The sequence below is a fragment of the Lepisma saccharinum genome, chromosome 2, assembly GCF_977018435.1.
Source record: "Lepisma saccharinum chromosome 2, izLepSacc3.1, whole genome shotgun sequence".
Classification (NCBI taxonomy): Eukaryota; Metazoa; Arthropoda; class Insecta; order Zygentoma; family Lepismatidae; genus Lepisma; species Lepisma saccharinum.
Genome location: NC_139230.1, coordinates 200,794,606 through 200,812,922, shown reverse-complemented (window position 1 = coordinate 200,812,922; position 18,317 = coordinate 200,794,606). Strand labels below are relative to the sequence as shown.

Here is an 18,317-nt window from a genome sequence, read left to right as displayed (position 1 = left end):
ATTCACATATCAAAAGCTGGGACAGTTTTCGCCTCTAACCGTGTTTGCTGCAACCACGTAGTTGAAAAATATTTTTTTTATTGACATTTATAACCTCACCATTCATTTGTGTATACCCTGTACATGAAGGGTTAGAGAAAAAAACCCAGTTAAGTCAACGCTCGTCAAACTCCAGAAAAATGAAATTTTAATTACTTAACGTTACTGAACAGAGGTACGTACAAAAGACATATGATTTGACGAATGGAAGTTTCAAATGTATGAAACGAAAGAAAGCATGTTGTAAAGTCCAGTACAGCATCAACCACTGCTTCGATTACCGCAGAAAATTGACTTACCTGGTTTTTCCCCTGACTCTTTATATCTATACATGTACGTATGTGTATAGATAATTATTCTATCTACGAACTTCTACCTTTCTTGAACGTAGTATTCCAGAGAATTTAATTTTGGTGTAGGCGGTAGAAGTTCGTTGGTACAAAACAATGTATCACATGAAACATGCACAATTTTGTAATTGCTACAAAATGCTATTGTAACGGGAAAAGGAGGAGCATTAAAATCAAATACATATTGCATATTTTTATAAATATATTATTAATTAATGTGTGTCACATCTCTAGGTGACAAAATTGAAACATTATGATGATGGATGGAATCTAACAATTCGAGTGATCCACCAGCTTGATGCTTGATGGTTCTACATCGTATCCTGAGATAATGCTCTTCAGAATGTTAACCGTTATCTCTGGAAGCGAAGGTTCCCTGCCCCAGATCTCGGCAAACATTCGTCTGCTGAAAGTCTTGCCCTCTGGATCAAATGTTGATTTGCAGGACAGCGAGAGAGCGTAGCTGGTGTAGTCTGAAGCGATCACAACTTGTTTGTAAACACCTGGAAATATGATAAAGCAATGCATAAGTACATGGTTTTATTTCTAGTACTACAATATTCATGGCACCAGTGTTTGAATTGAACAAAAATGTAAGAGGGATTTCAGAGCTTATATCCACATTTCAGATTTTCACCTGATATGTCTTAGTTCAGAAGCCGAGAGAGGCGAATTTTTTTGCGGAGAGTGGATGTGTGTGTGTCACACTTTTCGCACAGAAAGGCTACAGTTTAAAGTGGGATCCGAACCACTATGTGCCACAGATGTAGCTAAGGATAGCATTGTGATCTAATTGTTTTTATACCTTCATTGTTGCTGAAAACTTCCTATTATCAGACCCCCTTCCCAAAATACCATATGTAAAATATAAAAAATACCAATGTAAATATTTGAAGCTACGTTAAGTAAAATTTCAATATAAACCTACATAGAGAAACGTAAAAATTACATTACTGCCATTGCTCCGTCTATTAAACATACACAAATGTACTCAAAGCAATTATTTTAGATAATGTTTGATTTGTCGCGCGATAATTGTATTAGCTTTATTTCTCCTTTAGATCTTGCAAATCTTGCGATAATTGAGTTCAATTAAAATGTTTGTAACTTTGCTTCAACTTTTAGCCTGTATTAACCCTTTAATTCTGAATAATATTGAAATTCCGAAAAATTATATACCTAGGAATCTAAACACAGATTGGTAGCTTTGTTTTTCCCATTCCAATCCCCTTTTGAATACTGACGCGCACTTCCGTACTTCAATATTTAGATCACTCATAATTTAGTATATGTTGGCTCTAACTATAACTTCTCAATAATCTGTCAGTAGAAGGTAATCGTTTTCTAGTTTCCAATTTCAACGAAAATATCGCATAATACCCAAAGAGTGAACCAAACCCCGAGCGGAACAGTCGAGGATTTCATCGTGTGGTCCTGTTTAATTTAGTTTGAATCCTATAGATTACAAGTAGATGACAGTTCACTACAACGCATTAATCATTATTCACTTCTACGATCTCGCTGAATGATAAATGGAGTGGGGAAACTGATTGTGTGGTATAAGCGATTTCACGTTTGCTTTCCCTGTTCCAGGAAGTATAAGCACAGATAGTTGCAAATCCAGGGTACGCTTATGAAGTGATATTTAAATTTTGCAGGATGGTGGTATCGCGGTAATAGAATTGAAATCTGTCCTTGGTTCCCAAACAGCATAATCTATATTTTTTCATGTTGTTGCAAAACTAATTACAGGAGCGTTAGCGCTGTAAACTCTGAGTTATTCTCTCGATCCCTAGAAATAATTACTGAAGTGATTGCCAATTTTTCAACGATTTGATTTGATTTTTATTATTTAGCATTGGTTTTCCGCCAGTTTTGGCTAATCGCGATGAAGAGGATGACGGATGATGTAATGAAGGGACACTCACAAGAACACCCATGCGCAGGCCGGGATTCAAACCCAGGACCAATTTTCCAATGACTCACTGCTCAGTCAGTGTAGTGTCTGACTGTAACGAGGGAGATCCAGGTTCGATCTCAAGACAACTTTTTCTTCCTTATTGTCCCTGAATAAGCGGCAAAGCGGTAAAGTCGACCGAAGAATTGTGTTGATCACGTCAGCTTCATAATGGCCGACGTCGAAGGCGTGTGCCTTTATTGATCTCAGTACCCAATACCAGGGACTTTTCTTCTGTTTTGTTGATTACTAAGAATTCTGGCCTTACAAAGATTTCGCAGATGTCAAATGACAAGTTGTAGTCTGTACACATCCAACAGGAGGGATTCATTTTCATTGAAGAAAATCTTGATTATCCATGATTCAGATCCTTAAGAACTAACGTAGAAAATTCGGAACTTGCACAGTAGCTCCAAATCATCATTAGATCTTGTAGCAATTGTACACTTTGAAAGCTATAAAACCGCACATACACTAGAGTTGCAATTTTGTATATTTATAGTGTATTTTGCGTTCTCCGTTTCTAAGGTCCGATAGTGAAATTTGGACACAGATCAAGAAACTTTAATAGCTTGGTCCTGGGAATCTCTGGAGCAAGCGAACGAAAACAAGTCTCTGCTCAAGTAGTGGCTCGATGAACACGTGATAGTAGGCGTGAGTGCTTGGATGGGAAAAGCGGCTGCAGCTACCAACCGTTTGCAGCAGCGCGCACTCCTTTGCTCCGCCCTCTCGCTTTTTCCCCTTCTCTTCAGTTATGTGCGGCCTTGCTCCACATATTTCCGAGACAGATTGAAGATCTGGTACAAATTATACACTTGAAGGCTATAAGACAACAACAATATTAATCAGAGTTTGTAATTTGGTATATTTTAGTGTATTTTTTGTGCTCTCTGTTTACAAGGTTCGATAGTGAACATTCGACACAGGTCAAGTTTTAAGTCTCTTTTATGCACAGTGCGATTAATGAACACTGAATCTGCAGCAGTTTAGTAGTGGGATCCGAAACATTAAATGTGCCCCCACCGGAAATCAAAGCTGGACAACTTGATTACAAGGCCATATCGTTAACCACTCTGCTGTCGGTGAGGCGTTCAACAGTAAGATATTACCTACTTTCTTAAACATGTTGTTCATAATAGAACATAAGTTGATCTATCTAAAGATGATTAATAGGGTGAACTACATGAGAAAGAGAAATAGAAAAATTTGATAATGAAAGGAAATAGGAATTTATCTTGTGTTACTCGAGCGGAACCTATCATTTCTTCGGAACATTATGATAAACGACAATTTTTAGAGGTTTCCTCGCGCAAGAAATTATCTCGTCATGTTTCTTTACAAGGCTTGTCTTGATTAGTGGATTTTTTACATCGGAGTCTTTATTGGCGTCGTTCCCTTCTGAGAATTTTTATCTTTTGTGTGCATCTCCATTCTGTTGCATCGAAAGTGGTAGACATTAAAAATTATACGATGCTGACGAACACGGGACGTCAGGAATGTGAATTTCCACCATGATATGCTAAATGAAATTTCAGAATATGTAATAACTACTTTTAATTGAAATTGGAAAGTTGCACGAACATTCAGTTCTCTGATTTGTTGATAACTGTACAAAGCAATTTAAGAGGGTAAAGCACAAACAATGCATTAAAGCTCAACATATCTTGTTTTAAATTGGCCGTTCTTGTTATTCGCATTCACAGATGCTTGAAAAACATACCACATTTTTACAATGCTCATGAACATAGGCGTCGCCAGAAATATTTGCAGGGGAATCAGGCAAATGATAAACGATGAATAGCAGAAAAATAATAAGTATTATTAAGAAGGTTATAAATGTTATTATATAATAATAAATATTATAAACTAACAAAAGTAAATGCTATTCGAAATAATAATAATAATAATTATTATTATTATTATATAAATGGGGAGAATCGATCCAGCAAACAAGTGAATACCGCACATCAATTTTCTATTATTTCTTTTGCATTTTATGCAATTAGTATCTGAAATTCATTTTGATATTAACTTCTGCACGTTTCGTTCAAGAGAAGGCTTTATATTAGGTTTTTTTTTCATAAAGTTTGTTGTGTGACCTCTCACCTACAACTGTAATTATTTGAATTTTGAAAACTGTGGAACTATTTGTTCTTTCGGTGAAATGGTAGACTATAACCTTGTTCCTGTATTTTTTCACTCAATGTTTTCGATCCAATGCATTTTTACTTTGATTTTTCTGTTCAAATACTAACTAAATTAACTTTATTTCTGTTCGTAACAATAAGAGTAACAAACTTTCGGCTTTCTTGTATCTTTAAATGAAAGATGTCATTTCCAGGGGGGTCCACCGACCCGTTCGGCCCCCCCTCCAGATGCCCATGCTCATGAAGGTAATAATAGTGGGTCAGAAGTTTACAAATATCATTAAATAGGATTTTATATGAGAGATGAACAGGCATTAGTAATATTGGAACACTTGATTTTGTAATGCAAATACTCGAAGGTCTTATAACAAATACACACCTATAAGATATAATTTTTGTTATTTAGCGTCGTTTCTCTTCCACTTCTGGCTAATCGCGAGGATGAGGATGAGTGATGATATGATGACGATCACAATGAACACCCATATCCAATCCAGGATTCGAACCCGGGACCACTGGCTTCGTAGCGGCGATTTGCTAACCACTCCATCACGGAGGAACAATTGTGGCGCAATTTCTGTCAATTTAATTTACTGCTGATGGAATCACGATGATCGGGATGAATAATAATAATATTTATTATTATTATTATTATTTGAATGATATATCCACTCGGGAGATTTCACACCAGGACCCGTGTTTAGTAGCACACCAATCTATAGCCTTTAAATGCCGACGTAATACACCATTATGTCAAGTACCGCGTATGTATTTGCGTTAACGCATGGCACAATATATGTATTACCATGAGTGAGGTGTCATAATTTAATATTGGACTTTAGAAACACACTAGAACTCGAATAATGTTGTTAGAATGTTACATGAGTTTATAGTGTTTAACGACAAATTTGATCACTGTTACGGTCATATGACATAATAGGAGGTGGGAGGAGCTTCTATTTTGTCGCTACATATGGGAAAGGGTTATTTGAGAAAGGGTACTTATTTTATTATTAAATGACGTTTTAACTTCCTAAAAAAGTAAGTACGAGAGTGAACCATATAGGAACAAATATTTCGGTACCGTTCCCAACCCTAAAGTTCCGGTGTTGCCTGGAGTGGGGTACAAATATATTTTTAGAAATCTTTCTATACCAATCCATACTGACCCTTTACGAGGATGGCCTCACAGGCTAATCTATTCTGAAGACAATGAGGTATGATTCCAGATTCTACCACTGTTAGTTTCCGAGATACGAAATACTATTCAGAGTAGTATTTCATTTCAAATTACACGTTATCCGACCTCCATGGCCGAGAAGTTAGCACATCGCCCTGCGACGCGAGGGGTCCCTATTTTAAATCTTGGCCTGGGCATAGGTGTTCCTTACGAGTGTCACTTCATCAATTTCATTATATCATCACGCATCATCATCCTCGAGATTACCCAAATGTGGCAGAGAAGCGAAGTAAAATAAACCAAATCAATCAATCAAATAACACTTAAAAAACATACCCGGAGTTGACCCCCCCCCCCACGTTTTAGTCATGGACCACAGTTAGCAAATCCATTATAGAATATCATAAGCTGTTCTCGAAACTTGTTAAAAGTTCTATTCTCTGAAACAAGGGACTTTCCAAAGTCATTTGAACGTAAAATGAATTGATTGTAGAATAGAGAAAACTGCACACGAGTGAATGAGTTATGATAACATAATAATATTAAGATAATTGAATGAGGGTTTAATGTGTAGCATGGAGATGTGTAAAAATGCAATTTCGTAAACTTTTAGAGCGTGATGGACGGAAGAAATGGATCTTCAAAAATAACTTCTGTGAAATTTTGATTCAATTGAGCTGACTGAGGAAAAAGTAACTTTTAGAAGCACTGAGTGAGAAATGTATCTTTTCAGTAATATGTCTTTAAATGTATCCATCCCTCAATTTTTACATTTTTCCCTTGTTTTGTTTGTTTAGCAATTTACACATTATCAGAGTAAACTGAATTTGTTTTGACATTTATATTTCTGTTATTTTACGGCATTGGTTGTGACATTTTTCATTATTGCAACCATGTGGTTGAATGTTGATAGATGAAACATTCACGAAGAAACATTCATGCCGGGCCAGTAAATAACCTGGAACCTTGTAGAGAAGAAAGAGAGAGAAGAGTGAAAGAAAGAATGAAATAGAAAGGCGAGAGAGAAAGATTAGGGAAGAAAGAAAGAGAGAAATTGCAAAGAGATAGAAGCGAGAAAGAAAGATAAAGATAGAAGCGAGAAAGAAAGAGAAAGATAGAAGCAAGAAAGAAAGGTCGAAAGAAAGAGAAAGAAGAGATATAGCAGAGATCTATAGAGAAAAAAAACAGAAATAGAGGGAAAACAGAAAAAGAAATGATTAATAAGAGACGAAGAAAACATGAACGAAGAGATATTAAGACTGGGAAAAGGTCGGAAGCTAGAAAGAAGTTACAAGGAGAAAAGGGGACAAAATAGATTGAAATAAGGGAAAATTAGGCAGTTTTTCCTTATTTTAAGGGGGGTCAAGCGACCTGTTCTTGGACCTCCCTGCAGACAAGCATGAGTTCTTATGGTGAACACAATAACAAACCAAGTTGAAGAGTACCAGAACTTTTCTTCCCAGAAAGAAGCTCTGTATGTATGTGTGTGTGGTTGATTGAATTAGGTCATTTTACGTCGCGTTCCTTCCACTTTTGGCTAATCGCGCCGATGGGGATGAATGATGATACGATGCGATGGATGAAATGGATGGCACAACAGAATTCCTACAGAGGATTATCCTGACTGCAGGTCCAGGTACCAGAGCTGCGTTAGTCTGCACAAGGCAGTCCAGGGTGTACCACGTGGAAAAAAGGTTGACATTGAGCCGTGTGCTTTGTGTGTATCTATATACAGAGGGGGGGGAGAATATGACTTTTTTGAGAAAATTTGTTAGAGGTGTTGAAAAAATTGAACTGATTTGTGTTCATTAGTATTTAACTCTTGCTTACCGTCCCACTTAGCTCCTTCTAGGTTCCTTTTTGCAGCAGCGAGAGAGATTGAACTGTAGTCTTTCTTGATTGGCTGTGCGTGAATTTCAGCTGTTAAAGCAGTGTCATTTTCCTTGAACGATTTCCTTCCCAGGATCATAGTTTCGTTCTCGCTTTTCTGGTATTTAATGTTGACCTTACCACAAGCCGATGGTTCATCGAATCCCTTCTTGGGATTTGCAGCAACAACGTACCAATCTCCTTCAAACTGAAAGAGAATAAACAGAGAAATTATCTTGGGAAAAATCTATGAAAACTAAACATTTTTATGTTTATGCTTTAGATTATTGCGCGCTTATAAATTACATTACAAAATTAAGGAATACATATAATTTTACCCGCAATTAAAACTGTTTACAAGTTAACCAAAGAAGTTCTCTCTAACAGTACTGTATGGTGAAAATGTAATTTTCCAGTCTATTCTTAAGGTTTAAGACATGTGATAGAGAAAAGACCTGCTGTATTCTTTGAACATATTCATAAGTAAGTTTTAACCACAAATTTTCAATTCAAAATTATAATTTTAAAAACTTTTTCTACAGTATATCACTATTCGATTCTCATTGTATAGTGGGTGATGGATTAATATATAAATGTTAGTTATACTAAGGCAGTGTTAATTTTCTGTTAGCGAATAACCGAATTAAGGTTCATATCAAATAGATATATTTTCGAAAAAAAACTTGAAAATTAAATAAAAGTATTCTGAAACAGAAAAGAAAACATGTGATAATTATCTTACAAAAATATGCACTTATTACTTTCTGGAAAATTTATGTAACTTTGTCTATTTACTGAAGTAGAATAATATCTCCTTTTACATGATGCATGGATATGTGTCCATTCAAAGGTAGTTTTCTATATCAACCAGCCGTAGTCGATGGGGTGAAATTAGCAATTAGCAGAGGGAAGGTGAATCCCAGAGTCGTTTTAGGCAGAAACATGATCAGAAAAATTCCCACAAGAGAACACCCTCGCCGCGAATCGAACCTGGGTTTCTTACATGATAGATGTCTTACCGATGGAACTGTGAATGAAATTATTGTCAAGTAATATTTAATTTATGTTTTATGTACTTTGATAATATTGGAACAAACACATTTTGTTTCATTATGGATAAGTAATCGGCACAGTAGAGACTTTTACTTGTATATTGTGAGCAAACTTGGTTATTTTATTTCATGTTGTAGAGCTGTATTTTCTTACCTCCTGTGCAATCTCAATGTTCACGTGAGTTCGTCTTTTCTCATTTCACTTCTTTTATTAGTTTCACGAAACTTCGAAAAGTTTTCTTACTCAAGATTCTTTAAAAATGTTGCTAATCTGTTTTACTCTGCTCCTGGCTGCGACTTTAAGGAACGACTATTGGCTTTTCTGTTCCAGTGTGTGGGGAATTTCATCTCGAGCCGAGCAAATTGAACAAGAAATGAAGTTGCTTTCTCAGGTTCATCTGTAATAGGCTCGGAAATAAGCAAGCTGCGTAGGGCGAAGGAAAAAATTGGCATCGCTTCTATCTGATGTTGTTGATACGTTCGTGCGTTTTCGAAATTTTCAAGTCACCAGGATTATTGACATTTTGTTTGTTTGTTTTATTTAAATGATTGTGGAGATGGCAACTTTAGCAATTTCCACGTTAATTTCTGTAAATCTTCCATCCCCTTGTAATCAACGGGTCCCGGATTCGACACCGGTGAAGGAACGGTGTGTCTCATGCAACGTATGTATGTTAGTTAACTAACGGGTGTCCCACTAGCTTTCGAACCCGAAAAAAACGTTATAATTTCCGAACGAACATACATAGGAAAATGAAATTCAAAATACTTATACCTTGTTTCATGCTGAATACATGATCGTCACAGCAGGTGCTGCAAGTGTCTTGCCTGGACATCCAGAAATGTTTATACACGGTGTTCCATATTGGGAAAAGTCCGATGTAGAGTCTCCGGTGTGATCTCGAGAATCGGATTCTCGATGTTGTTTCGCAACTCTTGCAGTGATCGTGGTTTGTTTCTGTAGACACAACCTTTAAGGAAACCCCATAAAAAGAAATCCGGAGGTGACAAATCTGAGGATCTTGGCGACAACAATCCTTTGGAGATGACTCTGTCACCAAAAGAGGACTCAATTTCTGCCATGGAGACGTTGGAAGTATGGCATGTCGCTCCATCTTGTTGGAAATAACCGCGACGCAGTTATTCATCATCCAGCTGATTCACAAATGCACTGAAGATGTGTAAGTAAACTTGTGTGTTTACTGTGCCATTCAAAGAAGATGGGTCCAATGATACGCTGTCGGGAAATTGCACACCAAACTCCCATCTTCAATGGTCCTTTACGGCGTCCAAATTCACGTTGAACGGTCTGATACGATCCCGATATCCAATATTTCTTTACAATGAACACGGGTTCTGGTACGGTGTACCGATCCATCCTCGCGATGCAGGGACTCGCGCATCACACTAACCCACACGCATCACTTCCCCTGGCGCCACCTACCGTCTTTGTTTTGACGCGTGCGTTCAATTTCAACCCTTCCTCGTATTCAGCATGCAACAAGGTACGTGTATTGTGAATTTCATTTTCCTATGTATGTTTGTTCGGAAATTATAATGTTTTTTTCGGGTTCGAAAGCCAGTGGGACACCCGTTATAATGGGTGCGTCAGCACTGAGGCTATTTGCTGCTTTCTCTTAATACGAGGGCATAAGCCTCTTAACGAAAACAGATACTTTTAAAAGACTTGATGGTGAAGTACTTATCAAGAACAAATATGATTGATTTATTTATTTTATTTTACTTCCCTTTTATACCACTTTTGACTAATTGCAAAGATGAGGATGAGTGACGATATGATGAAATCGATGAAGCGACACTTGCAAAGGCCGGGATTCGGAACCGGAACCACTGTCGTTGTATCGCGCTGTACTAACCACTCCGCCACGGAGGTCGGCTTAAGAACAAATATAAAACACATTGAAAAACTAAAACCAGTACACTGAAATCCGCGTAAAACGCACCAAGAATTAAAATCACTAACCCTGAAATAAATGATCAGGCTGTAAAGACACTCGCCATACAGATGGATAAGAGACAGGCCAAACTCCACAGAGGATTATACTGGCTGTGGATCTAGGCCCCAGAGCCTCGTTAGTCTCCAAGAATAAAGTTCAAGAGATTGAAGCTTGGGTGCCTTGATGCGTAATGGTGACATGAATTAGTAATTGTTCTGCGGTTTTCTTTTACTGTTTAGAAGATATATTTTCGACATTGAAGGTTGAGATATCTTTCTGCAAATTTTCTACTAGACGAATGTCGAAGGCGTCTATAAAACTGTAAAACACACCTTAGGCACGGAGCCAAGTACCTTACATCACCACCGTTTCCTTTCCAGCTTTTAGCGAAAAATCGAATCCAACGCCTACTTGACCTTATGAGAAGACTTTGAACAGGAAAACCACTTCAAGGGGTTTTAGTACAAATCCCTTTGAAAACCGTCGTCCAATGCTCTTACAATACGAGTCCATTACTTCGAATACTGCGTAAACTACTTCTAGTTATATGTGCTATACTTATATAGTTTTTGAATAGTGTAGCGAAACAAGGAAATTACTTATATCAGTATATTTGCGGATTATTTTTTCAGTCAATTTCAAGGCAAAATTCTGAAATATATTACTGTAGATATTACTGCCTTGTTATCAAGGATCCAGATTTTTTCGATTTTCGTTCGAACATATTTTTGTGATTTGGATATCAATTGACAATCTAATCTCAGTTAACTTCTGTACATAAAACATGCCATAAGATTTACGCAGAATACTATAAACGGTATTTGCATTTATAAAAATGTAAACACAATTTGTGTGCAATAATTAATATTTTTGTCAAAAATAAAAGTAAAATACATAATACGTTATGAGAGACGGATCAAAAACTTTGTTAAACTTCAAACCTATTTTGTGCGTAAAATCTAATCGGGAAATACAAAAATAGCAATATCAATGGAAGCAAATTTTCAGAAAGAATGCTGTTTAGCAGACTTGATTTAAGTATCATATATTTTTATTCTTATTCCGGTTTATCATTATTCACGGTTCAATTATATATTTCAGCTGATAAGAAATTCTAGATATTGTCTCTTCGAATTTCCAACCAACTAAAAACTCTGTTTCAGTCTTACGGCGGGCGCTCCATATGCTGGCAAGGGAAGTGGGGAGCGAGGAAGCGACCAATTCAGCGATAGGACTGTAGAACGAGGTGCACGTAGTAGTTCCTCCCCTCGACGTTGTAACTCTCGGCGCCACCGCTGTTGTCTGGTTGGTCTGTGGTGTATTCCCCGCTCCCCACTTCCCTTGCCAGCATATAGAGCGCCCGCCGTAAGAGTAGAAATACCTTATAATGTCCAAATAGTGACCAAGCCAGTGCATACATTTTTGGCCAACTAGAACATCAGCATTTAAAGGTTGGCGTGCCACTAGTAAAAGTCTTTACGCCTCGTGCAATTTGAAAGTTTGAGTCTAAAGATATACTCCACACCAAAGTGGCACGACTCACGTGGAATGCCACGTGATCCGACTCCTGAGAACGCAGCTTATGAAACAAATGAAATGCATCATGTCACTCCCTTGGCAGTTGTTTCTTCAAGTTCATTTGAAGTCGCATGCCACATGACATTCTACGTGCGACTATCGCGAGGTTTCTATGCCGATCTTCTTCAGTGCTGATACCTAATTAGTGTGAGCGAAATGTTATAGGCATATCAGCGTGTTACGTCGCTCCGGTGAAAAAGGTTAACGTTGTTTCTTAACCCGTGACTGGCGTGGTGTGGTCCCTGGCCTGGGACCCGCGGCCTAGAACAGCGCTCTCGTTCTCTGAAGCAATAACATGTACTTCTCTCTCCTCTTCGGTAGCTTCATATTTTGGAATATCACGTAACCTGCCGACGCCACTTCGCTTGCTGCGTTTTAGTTTAAGAGCAATAGACACCTGTGGGTCCCACGGACCATGCGACGCCGTTTGCGTAAGTCTTTCGACAAGGAACCTGGTGCGAGAATCAGAGTTGACGATCCGTTTTCTAGTGAAAATATTCTTGAAATAAGAAATACACTTGAATATCTTGCAAGCAGAAGTGAATTATCAGATCTGGCGTCTGATCAAAGTGATAATGAAGTAATCTTCACTGACTATCACTACGATCAATTAGCTTTTCCCCCTTATTTTGGCATTGTGCAGAATTTTTTTGTGTGAATTTATTTATGTGATTTTGTTTTCATTGGGTAACTACATGTATGTTCTGTGAAATTGAACAACTAAATTATATTTTGTATCTTACAGTCCAATAAAAATATATTTACAGAGCCGTTTACGGAAAACGAACAGATTTTTGTAGCGTTAGATAAATTGAATAGTAAAAACAGCAATAACGGAAATAGATGACAAAAAATTATCATAATTCCATAAAGAAGGTCCGAAATAGATGATAATTTGTGAAAAAGTTTGCTACTGTTTCGATAACTTATGGAAATATTGAATTCAAGTCCGTGGTCCACTTGACCACTCCACGCCATTTACTTTACAATCTGCACCACGCCAGTTACGGGTTGGTTCACTTTCAAGTAACAATGCCACTTGACATTCCATATGGAATGTGTCTCTTCGGTGTAAAAACGACCTTTGGGTGGTAGGTACATTGCAGATATGTTCTGCTTCTGGCAGCCACTTGGGTATAGTTGTTATCTACTGATAACAACGTTACGTTGACATTGATAACATCTACCATTTTACTGATATCACGTAAAGAATAAAAGAAACTTCTATTTCTACGAAACATAAAAAAACAAAATCATATGCACAGACAAAAAATGTTCCTCCGAAAGAAAATTGAGTTAATTACTCAAAACAATTATAATTCTCTGTGTTGTGATTAGTCTATCCTTTCCTGCTAGCTTGGATTTTTGATGGTGTAGTGGCCCTTTGTATCGAAGGGTCCCGAGTTCGATACACGATGGAGGCACATTGCACACTAGTTCGGATCCCACTTTAAACTGTAGATTCAGTCCCGATTAGCCTATCTGAATATAATGTGGACTTAGTGATAGAAACGTTAATTTCCCTTCCAGCTAGCTTATTGGTCACTTTACATCATTAAACTTATGGATTATAGTGAAATTTTATCTTATTAAAGATTAATAAAAAGCCCAAGCTCTGATATGGAATCGTTGAGTGTAAACATTAACTCCACGAGGTAAAAGTATCAAGATGCATAATATTATTATATCGTCCAAAATCAACTTGAAGAAAATGTTTACATTGTTACTATGTATTTGAATTTTTATTTATTTGGGTACTTAGCGACCAAATCTAAATGCCAGGAACTTCAAATTAACTGATTTAGAATGTGTTTTCTTGTTTTCCGTCACTTTTCTGTGTATCTTGTAGCCAAAAAGGAGGATGAATAATGATTAGATTCAATTTACGGATACTCATAAAGGACAATTATGTCCAATCCAGAACTCGAACTCAGAACCCTCGGTAACAAGATCCACCACTCAGTCCCTATTTCCATTTACTATTTTTATTATTTACGTTTCAAAATATGGAAAGATTTTTCTCATTTTTTAATGTCATCTTGTTGTCAGTTTTGTATTTTGATGCCAGACATTTCTCCACTTGGTTAGTCTTTATAGATGTAGAAACTACAAACTACTATGACTTTAATCCTAGGCGATGTAGCTGTCTCCTAGAAACCAACTCAATTATAAGATTTGCTTGCAGCGGTCGCAGATCGTCTTGCGTAGATGAAATAGGTTAATTACTTTCAACTTACCTTATCTTCATCAAACGGATATTTCCCATGAGCCCACGGGCATTTCCCCTTCGCGAAGGCCTGGACGGATACCGTGAAGACCAAAGTAAGGATCACAAACTTCAACATGGCGGAAGGTCGTCTACTGAACAGCGCAGCCAAACTTGTGCATCAGAGATGAATTTGCGGGTCTTTTATACAACTTTGCACCTAGCAACATCCTCGCTCTTTTCCTGCAGGCGGCTCCTGTCTTTCGACAAACGGTTAATCACCTCTTTCGAAACGGGCAAAAAATTTAACCACGGGAAGGTCATGATGGCAATGCCCTTGCGCTTGTTGCAATCCAATCTCCCAGTTTCTTTGCGGGCAGCATGACAGTATTCTATTATGCACGCTTCGGCCAGTTCAAGAAAAAGAAAAAAAGGTCCTCCAAGAACTTGTTCCTTTGACTTGAAGCTCCATTCGGTTACGTGACAGGCTATAGCGTGTTGCATTGCTCCCCCACACCATTGTAATTGAACTGCATACGGTAAATAAAAGAACAAGATCTCAAGACCAGAAGATATGATGTCTACAGGCATCGGGTACACTGCAAACCCTTGGGAGCCGTTTGGTACCATTATAATGAACGAATTTCCTTTTCAATATGCAGGGTTATGATTGCAGCTTAAGAATTTATGGCTACTTTGAAAAACCATTAGCTCTGAGGAGCTAATTAATGCATCTTCGTTTTGGTAGCTGGGGACGACAAGGCCGCTGTTGGATGGCGCATCCCTTGGTTGAATACCCTCTCGGATGAAACAGGTTTCCAGGGTAGAAATTAAAAAGTGCAACGGAAGATCCGCTTCTTCATAATCGAGTCTCATTTAAATTCAATAACACGCTAAGCGCAAAAGCGGTGAACTAGGTTTATTTCTTTCTGCACAACTGCCATAAACGAAACCGGAGTAATTTAACCGCGAATAATTTTCTCTTCGCCCGCTCTATAACCAATTTCAAGGTTCGTTTGCTGTTTGTTATCTGTTTTAAAGTTAAGTGGCCACAATATTGATGCTAGGAATATTTCTCTCTCTGTGAATACGTAATTTAGAACTGCATAATATGTGTTGATGTCCAGATATTATTTGAATAATGAAATAAAGAAGACTTAGATGGGCAGGCCATGTGGCACGAATGGGAGAGGAAAGAAGAGTTTACAGGATTCTTGTTGGGAAATCTGATGGTAAGAGACCTGTAGGAAGGCCAATGTTGGATGGATCTAAAGGAAATCGGTAAGGATGGAAAAGATTGGATAAGGACAGATGGAAGACTTAAGTTGCTGCAGCCACAAACCTTCGGGTTTAAGAATACTAGAAAGTATGTAAGTAAGTATGCATGTATGTGTGAGGAAGAAAAGGACGCTTTTTTCAGTCGGTGGGACACCTGACTGTCACACAAGGGATCCAGCTTCGATTCCTGGGCTTGGTGACTTCCGGTGCGAATTTTCCCGACCATGTCCCTGCATAAAGCTGCTCCAGTCTAATAAATGGATAAAGGCGACAGGAGCGCGGTACTAAACACATCACCTCCGTAAATGCCGAGATTGTGAAAGTGTGGTGTCTACCTCTACATCCACCCAGTTGTTGGGTGTCTTACGTGGAGTTCAAAGTCGTAGAGCTCACCTGTGAATTAGACAAGATTCGTGCATCACTTTCACACTTTCGTCTACAATATAAAATAAGTTTCAGAATATCTATTCTGAAGCATTTTACTATGTCCCTCCTCTCAGCATACCCTTGGCTAAATCATCTCACATGTCGTGACGCAGCCTTAGTGTTACTTACATTGTCAGTACATTTCACCTAAGGAAAAATGTTGAACAGTTGAACTCAAGTTTTGTTTTTGTGAGATAAATTTACGAACTTTGGAGGAATAAAGTTATTAGTATAGTGTTTCGATAATTCATACTACTTCTACTTTCCGCTTTAATTCATCTACCAAGGCAAAACACAACTTAATTACAGAAGTTTGTTGAAATAATTTAACAAAGTTCCAATTTCTTGCGTCAGATCTTCCACCAACATTAGTTTCGGACCAACAAGACATCTGCCATCTGGGCGAACAAAGTTTTTACTGCATAAACTCTAGCATTTTACTATTTTGAAGCTACATGGCTAGGAAGAAGTGTTGTCCGAATACATGATAGAAAGTTTCTATTATTGACAGCAACGTAAATCATTCTTTTCACAGAGTTATACGTCAATTCTTATTTACGATTTCATTTCGGAGGATACTAACTTTTTTATTATTATTTTGGCACCAATTAATACGTGTTTCCGGTATGAATTTATTGTAGTTGTACATTCAAATTAAAAAATAAGTGAAAGTGAATCGCCCATTAACATTTCTGTTGCATCCCATTAGCTTACAGGGATGATAAAACTCAGTCGGGTGCTATTCAAGAAGAACAACAAAAGGTCGTAGGTTGTCACATTGAGTGTAAAACCACGTCAGAACCGCATGTTTCCATATCCTGCCACTTACTCCAAGGAATAAATGGTTCCATGAGTTTTCAAAGTCAAAAAATGGGATTTTTATGCGAGAGAAAACACACCGTAAAATTACCGACTGAAATAATAATAATGTATTAGCAATATATGTCTAATTTATTATTAGTTATCATTATTATATATACTATTCAATTTTATATCTCGCCTTGTAATCAAGGGGTCTTGGGTTTGATACCCGGTGGAGGCACATAGTGGTTCGGATCCCACTTTAAACTGTAGGTCCAGTCCTGAGTAGCCTTACTGTGCATAAAGTGGACTTAAAACACCAAATCAATCGATTATTCAATTTTATATCAATGACCTGACAGTCTTTACAATGATTTCTGGCGAAGCTTGAGAGAGAGAGAGAGAGAGTGAGTGAGAGAGAGAGAGAGAGAGAGAGAAAGAGAGAGAGAGAAAGAGAGAGAGAGAGACATTAAAGATCACACGTGATCGTGTACGTGTGTGTGTGCGCGAGTACTGACAGGCACAATATCTCGAATATCAGATTGGTCAAAGGTGTCAAAGATAACAAGGAATATGAACAAGCAGAGGCGAAAATTCAGAGATGGAGTGTAACTCGCATGACATACCCTATAATATTTCATGAGACAGAGAAGTATCCCCCCCCCCCCACAACAACATACAGTTGTCGCCAGATATCAATTTACAAACAAAACTGTGCAAAACGATTGACATGCAATACTTCCTACCTAGGTTCCATTTTTTGGTAACTGAATACCTACGAGCAACATAAGTCTACAATCTCATTCTGGAGTAAAAAGATCTTTTGAGCTACAAGAGATTGACACAGACAGATAAATGAGACGAGTTATTTGAGTCCTTAGCTGGTCAGTAACGACACCCTTCCGTCCAATTCAATTTTCCTTGCTTCCGCTTTTCCAGGTAATCTCATCTTTCATCAAAGTGCCGGACAAAATTAGAACTGTAATGTTATATTTTGTGACAAAGTACTGAAGAAAGAAATCGAACTTATTAATAGCTATGCATAAAATTAATATGGGTAAAAGTGGTTACCACAACGTGCCACGAAGCGTTATGTTCTAGAATTAACTCCTGCATATGGATGTTTCAGTTTGTTTGATTTGCGGACTGTATTACAATACAGTATATAGGAATTGTAGCTTTCCTGGCGACGTGATTCGAACAAGTGTTCTCGGGTTACCAGCCAGATTAAATTGGAGTTGGCTTCCAACGTTTCGAGGGCATACATTGCTCTCATCTTCAGGGAATGTAGAAATGCAGTCGAGTATTGCACTCTGACCAGGGAATCTCTCGAGCTAGTGATCGAAAACAAGTCTCTGCGCAAGTAGTGACTCGAGAGGGCTCGACCAATGAACGCATGGGAGAGAAAGTGAATGCATCGAGGTGAAAACGTGGTTGCAGCTACCAGCCGTTTGCAGTAACGCGCACAGCTTGCTT

General features: G+C 37.9%; 1 protein-coding gene across 1 annotated transcript; it reads right to left on the bottom strand.

Annotated features, from left to right (window-relative positions):
• Positions 1-577: 577 nt before the first annotated feature.
• LOC145980999 (apolipoprotein D-like) lies at positions 578-14,530 on the bottom strand. Its single transcript, XM_083114097.1, has 3 exons — positions 14,368-14,530; positions 7,504-7,750; positions 578-892 (listed from the first exon to the last, which is right to left on the bottom strand). The coding sequence occupies exons 1-3, from the start codon at positions 14,473-14,475 to the stop codon at positions 660-662; spliced, it is 588 nt and encodes a 195-aa protein (XP_082970223.1). The 5' UTR covers positions 14,476-14,530; the 3' UTR covers positions 578-659.
• Positions 14,531-18,317: the final 3,787 nt, after the last annotated feature.